At 39.6% G+C, this 6,792-nt stretch overlaps 1 protein-coding gene across 1 annotated transcript in view; it reads right to left on the bottom strand.

Moving 5' to 3' along the window:
• The window catches only part of LOC101862228 (coiled-coil domain-containing protein 18), a gene marked incomplete at its 3' end in the record, with an annotated part of 139,162 nt that overhangs the window by 27,411 nt on the left and 104,959 nt on the right, over positions 1–6,792 (bottom strand). Inside the window, 2 exon segments of the mRNA XM_013089798.2 lie at positions 4,933–5,075; positions 6,199–6,366. Of these exon segments, the coding sequence (XP_012945252.1) occupies positions 4,933–5,075; positions 6,199–6,366 (311 nt within the window).

Here is a 6,792-nt window from a genome sequence, read left to right as displayed (position 1 = left end):
AGAGAGAGAGAGAGAGAGAGAGAAAGAATGAGAGTGAGAGAGAAACGGAGAGAAAATTGAAAAGTGAACTGATGAAAGTTTTATTGCGTTCGCAACTGCATAATGTTTAAGAACACTCATTGGTTCTTTTCTCGCTAGTTCACACGATTAAAAGGATATAATTAACATTTAGGAGTAAAGAAAAATGGTCTTTATAAAATCGAGATTTTTGTTTCGATCAACGATGAAGAACACATTTCCTAAATTGTACATTTACAATATTTCCTTCGCGACTCTCCATTGCCCAGACATTCTATTGGGATATGCCTGATAATAAGGTAAGTTGTGTCTGCTACAAAATGTGTGGTATTGTGGTGAAATCAGGCAGTCGTCAAAATAATGAAATCGAAGAAACCTACATTTTGCCAACTGCTGGGCAATTTTTATCAATTGTCTTTCTTTTCTCTTTTTTTAAGGGAGGGGCGGGCTTGGCTTGGATTGCTCACTTCTTTCTATGTTCATTGAAAAACACATTTCTGCGTGGATTTTACCGAAAAGGCAGATGAAAGGCACGGAACAAGTAAATTTTCTTGCTAACTTTACGTCTGGCGCCTACTTACTAAAATTCTCGACCACTATTCAATACAATTTTTAAAGTCAATAGTAAGACAATTGAACAATCTTCTGGAGTTAGCAATACCTCCATATTGTGCTCAATAACTGACAAGCGCCGAAGTCCACCATGTCGTGACGCAAATGCTGTATGTCAATCTCCCTGTAGGAGGCATTGTTTGGAAGAACGATTTTGGACAGTAGCCTACGAAATTAGAAAAAAAATTTAAAAATCCATTCCAGCTGGTGAGACGAACAGGGTCTCGTGGACCCAACGTGAGTATTAAATTGTAGAGTTTGTGGTTCAGTAATTTGATCCATTACTTCGCTCATAGACAGGAGGTATAGCTTTTAACCTTTCTTTTAAAGTCATTCTAGGGTGCTCTTGTGCTCCTGAGGCAGACTGTTCACCCTTCATTTAGTAGGTCCCGGTGTATAAACAATTTCTCCTTTCACCCTTTCTGCACTTCCAATTATATTTTGTCGTCTGCTTTCATTTCCACTTTCTACCCCCTCCTCTGAGCTCTTGACTCTTTCTGCTGCCTTTCTACTGTCACTCCTTGGCTCCTTACTGCTGTCTTTCAGCCATACCCCTGATCTTTGGGTAGGTAAGATCTAACGTTTATCTTCCTCGGTAAGGGTGAAAAAAATCACGGAGGTCCCGTGTGCAAGTTGTGTACGTCAACGATTCCTTCATGGTCCTAAGATCGATAGGTGTCACAGAATTCTACACTTATAGAACGGGAACTGTACCACGTGACCTGTGAGGAATTGAAGACCGAAAACAATGGCGTCTTGAGGGCACGATTTATCGTTTTCGCAAGTAACCCTATAGCTTTTAAAGCAAGAGCGGCTTTTACAAACGAGTGAAAAGTGGAACATTTACTGTCCACTTTGTAATTTTGAGTTACAGAATTCACTGTGCAACTAGAGATTGGAATCAAGGTTTTAAATTGTTGTTTTTGGGTGCAACAATAGAAAAGCAGACATAGAGAGTTTATAAACATAATAAGATCTACTACAGAACTGCGAAAAAACTCGAAACACGGATGGGATTGTTCACAGCACTTCTAGCTTCCCACACACATTTTGCATACGCATATGGCCTACGTAATTTTTTAGTAGCAAAACTTGTTACAAACAATTTGTTTTACACTGAACGTATATTTTTTCACTAGATCTAATTAATGTTCTCAAAACATGGGTTCAATAATTAGCTTTATGTCTCCAGCAGAAGTAGAAAAAAGGACGGACTTGCTTTTACAAGAGATTTAGCTCCAGCTATAAACTTTTTAAAAATCTGTAGAAACCATTGACTGGGATTTTTTTTTTATATTGCGCTAGTATTTATTAAAGAATTTTCTTTAAAGAAATTTCTAGAATAATATAGAACAAATGTTTGGAAAAAATACTCATCGGTTAAGAAGAATTGATATAGATAGGAGAATCTAGATCTAGGTGTTCGATAGTTCAGTAGCCTAGATATTTGATAATCAGTTGCGCATCAAATTTTTGACCGCACGCTACAGTAGTAGAGATAGCGTATTATTTTCATCCGAAACATTAATTTCCGCATCCATACACCTTTTTGGGCCTTTATAAGCACATGTAGTCCTACTTTAATTATGTTACTTTCATAATTGTTTTTGAAAACATTTTAAATTCCTTTCACTTTCACTTCCCACGCGCGGGCACATATAATTATGATTATAATTTAAGATTCCAAATCTGACGAATGTATCATTAAATAGCGTATAATTCTGAGTTAGCCAATGCATTGCAATGCGCGCTATTATCAATTATTGAATTGTAACAAGACTTTAATTTGATCCGTAACAAGAAACCACTTATTTTTTTTATACGTGCTCATGAATGTGTGTTTGTTTACTGTGTGCGGGGATTAAAAATTAAAGATTAAAGCTTCCAGATCTGACGAATGTATTTATAAAATAGCGTAATAGTGCTGGGTTAGCCGATACACGCTTTTATCAATTAATTGAATTGTAACAGGACTTCGATTTGATCCGTAACAAGACAACGCTTATTTTTTCTTATACGTGTTCAAAAATGTGTGTTTGTTTACTGTGTGCGGGCATTAAAGATTCCAGGTCTAACAAATGTATTTATTAAATAGCATAGGCCTATAGGGCAGGGGTGGCCAACGCATTGCGATACGCACTTTTATCAATTAATCGAATTGAAACAGGACTTCAATTTGATCCGTAACAAGAGACCACTGATTTTTTCTTATTCGTGTTCAAAGATATGTGTGTGTTTACTGTGTGCGGGATTACAGGGGGACAAGCCCATCTCCTCGACATGTGATCCAGGGTATGGGGATACATTTTTCTCAAAATGCACACAGCTCTGAAATCCTTGACCAGTGATCACTCGCCATGGAACTCTTTCTGTTGTGACTGTAGACACAAGTTTCTTCGTTATCACATCTGAATGAGCCTATCATTCATGCGTTACAAATCACACTCCCAACACACAGAAAATGACTTTGAACATATATTCAGGAAACATACAGTTCCACTCTTGTTTACTTTGTTTTGCATTATTGGCTTTTATGTGTCAACCAATATTTTGAGGCCTTTTCTGCATTTTTATGTTTTTGGCAGCATGTACAATAGGCCTATGTATTTTATGTGCAACCGACACATTCTCCAATATCTTGTATTTGTTAGACTCGCACGTGCTTTAAACACATGTTGTTGTACACACTACTGATGCAAACACAGAGATGAATTCTTATAGTGAGAAATAATACATTTCCTCAATATAAGCTCAATTTATTTATCTCTTTCTAGTAAATTGGAGAAAAGGCTTATGTTGTTCTTTTTTGCTTGCTTTGGTGGCCTTACGTTTAATGACAATATTGTTGTAGTGAGCATGTTACTGTCAGCGTCCCCTTATCGTAGATGTAGTACTAATCAAGACTATATCTAGACATTTTGCCAACAGAATTAATGTTCATAATTAGATCTAGTGTTATTATCAAGTGTATCGTGACTGTGAAAATCATTTTAAAAAACAAACAACCAACAATACAAATACAAAAACATTGTAACATTGCCAATTATGACATATTGTTGGCGATAAAAATGTACTAGACTACTTGACTATGTTTCCTCTTCGAAAAAAGTTTCAAAATACTGATGTAAGGTGTCTTCCAAGCCCTACCACTAGCATCAGCCGCCCGGGCAAAATTCAAAATTAATTCTTACTGAACTGAAAATGGTCAATGTGTCCAGCCCGCTCTTACGACCTTATGCAGTTGAGAGCGCCGTGAAACACCCACAGAAATTTCAGCAGGAGGGTGTCAGACGTTGTTCCCAAAAGGAGAGACACGAGAGAGAAAGAGAGAGAGAGAGAGAGTGTGTGTGAGAGAGAGAGAGAGGGGAGGGACACGAGAGAAAGAGAAAGAGAAAGAGATAGAGAGAGAGAGAGAGAGAGAGAGAGAGAGAGAGAGAGAGAGAGAGAGAGAGGGAGAGGGGACACGAGAGAAAGAGAGAGAGAGAGAGAGAGAGAGAGAGAGGGACACGAGAGAAAGAGAGAGATAGAGGGACACGATAGAAAGAGAGAGACAGAGAGACAGAGAGAGATAGAGGGACACGATAGAAAGAGAGAGAGATAGAGAGGGAGAGAGAGAGAGAGAGAAGAGAGAGACAGAGAGACAGAGAGTGAGAGAGAGAGAGACAGAGAGACAGAGAGACAGAGAGTGAGAGAGAGAGAGAGAGAATATTAAATTTATTGAGCGCTGTTCTGTGCCATGGTTGTTTTTCTTCATATGTTTTTTTTATGTATTTGTGAGTGTGTTGTTGGTGTTGCTGTTATTGTTGTTGTTGTTGTTGTTGTTTTTGTTATTGTTGCTAATGTTGTTTTTGCTGCTGCTACTGCTGTAGTTAAAATTTGGTCTCATACGAATGTTTTCTATCTTTTGATTTGTCAGTTAAATGAATTATCATTCTGCTTTATACAGCTCTTATACTTATAGACTTCGTTGGATTCAGGCGCTATATAAGTTCGGCTTACTCAACAAACAATCAAACATTTACATTCGAATTCGCCTGACTTCTTTCAGTTTCGATTTCTTCCCGAGTGCAATTTCATTCTATTCTTACCATCATCCTGCAAAATCATCATCACCATTATAGTCGTCGTGACTGTTGTCGTCGTCGTCATCGTCGTCGTCGTCAGTGATAAAAAACACAATAGCGAAAGCGGCAACAACAACAATAACAACAACAATAGCAAAAAACACCACCACCACCACTCAACAACAACAACAACAACAAATCCAAAGACATCAAAACCAGCAGCGTCAGTGAGCCTTACTGCAGACATCGTTTCATCTTGCGGAGATCGTTCTGAGCACAGTTCAGCTCGTTGCAGGCCTGAGAGTACCGTCTCTCACTGTCCTCCACCTCCTTCGCCGTTTGCTGCTTCTCACGGCCTGCCTGGAACTCAAGCTGCTGCATCTGACAGAGAGAAAAGGATATAGGTTTTGACAGAGAGAGAGAGAGAGAGAGAGAGAGAGAGAGAGAGAGAGAGAGAGAGAGAGAGAGAGAGAGAGAGAGAGAGAGAGAGAGAGAGAGAAAGAGAGAGGGGGGGAGGAGACAGGGAGAGAGGGGTAGCGAGGGAGAGAGGTGGAGCGAAGGAAGGGGGTGAGGGAGAGAGGACGAACGAGGGGGGGGGGGGCGTACTAGAAGACTATATATTAGTATCTGAAATAACAATAAAACTCCCCCTGTGGTTACGTAGAGTACGAGTATACGAGCTGTAGTGGTCACTCTAGGAGAATGTTAGGATCTTAAATATAAATAAAACCCTTCGATTGTACTAAATGACACACATTTATTACGAATACGAGCCCTATTATTTTAGACAGAGTACGAATCTACTGTCTGCGCCAAGACGCATCAACAAAACAACAAGAACTAATCAATTTACTACTTCTCCTGAATTAAACATTTTAAAAGTCGCGTGCATTCGTAATCTTCGGGAAAACCAAATTTAAAAGGTAACAGAAATATTAAGTCCAAAGTTGCTTATAACTCCATCAGAGTTTAGAAATCACCTCAAGATATTTCTACCGTTTGTATTTTTTCATGTAGGAAAGGAACAACCTGACGTCTGCCTCCTTTCAGAAATGAAACAAGAAATACGTACGATTACAGGTATTCATGTTTTTTTTGTGTGTGAGTTTGTGTGTGCGTGCGTGTGAGTGTAAATGCCCGAGTGTGTACGTGTGTGTGCGTGCGCGTGTGGCTTATGCTATTGTGAGTATATGTGCATACATATAAGCGTGTGTGTGTAAATGTGTTCGTTTAAAAGTGTGCGTGCGTGTGCGTAAATGTGCGTGCGTGCGTGCATGCGTGCGTGCAACAACGTGCGTGAATTTGTGTACATGTGCGTGCATACGTGCGTGAGTTTGTGCACCTGTGCGTGCGTGTGTTTGTATGTGTGTACGTATGTATATGTTAACATGTGCTTTTAAATAAATGTATCTACCACACCGTAGCATAATTATTTCTCTAAGTGGAGATCAATAAATTGTTATCACAGTATCTATCTCATCTTAAATAGGCCAACAGCGGGTACCTTCTCCTGCAAGCAAGACACCCGAGTGTCCGCCTCTTTGAGTTGTGCACAGCTCTGGTGCAGGCGGGACTTCATGTCCATCAGGGTGCGCTCCAAGTGGGCGTTCTGCTCAGATTTGGCTTTCAAGTCTTCGTAAACTTGGCGTAAGTCTTCCTTCATCTGTTTCACCTGCACAATAGTAGTAGTCGACACAGAATAAGCCTACTACAGGAAAGTATCAGGGTACAAGGCAAGAGGAAAACCAAAAGAGACCTGGATCCGGGGTGTGAAGGATACCCTGAGAACATACAATATCCCGCAGGCCATCAAACTTGCTAGAGACAGGAAGCTCTTTCTCCCCTCGACGCCCTAGAGGTACAAGAGGACGGATAAAGTAAAGTAGTAAGATACAAATAGAGGAGAATCACGGTTTAGCTTCTTATGGTTGTTGTGCCTGTGCAGTAGCGTTCGAAATGTTTGGAGTCCCGAAGAGCATGCTCTTCGCCAGGTTGTCATTTGTTGTTGTCTTACTGTTGCTGTTGTGGCTGTTATTATTGTTGTTTTTGTTTATTGTTGTTGTTGTAATAATTGTTTTAGTTGTTGTTGTATTTCTAC

This window comes from Aplysia californica, unplaced genomic scaffold (genome assembly GCF_000002075.1).
Source record: "Aplysia californica isolate F4 #8 unplaced genomic scaffold, AplCal3.0 scaffold01050, whole genome shotgun sequence".
NCBI lineage: Eukaryota > Metazoa > Mollusca > Gastropoda > Aplysiida > Aplysiidae > Aplysia > Aplysia californica.
Note: the sequence above shows the minus strand (reverse complement) of the source record. Positions and strands in the feature narration are given on the sequence as shown.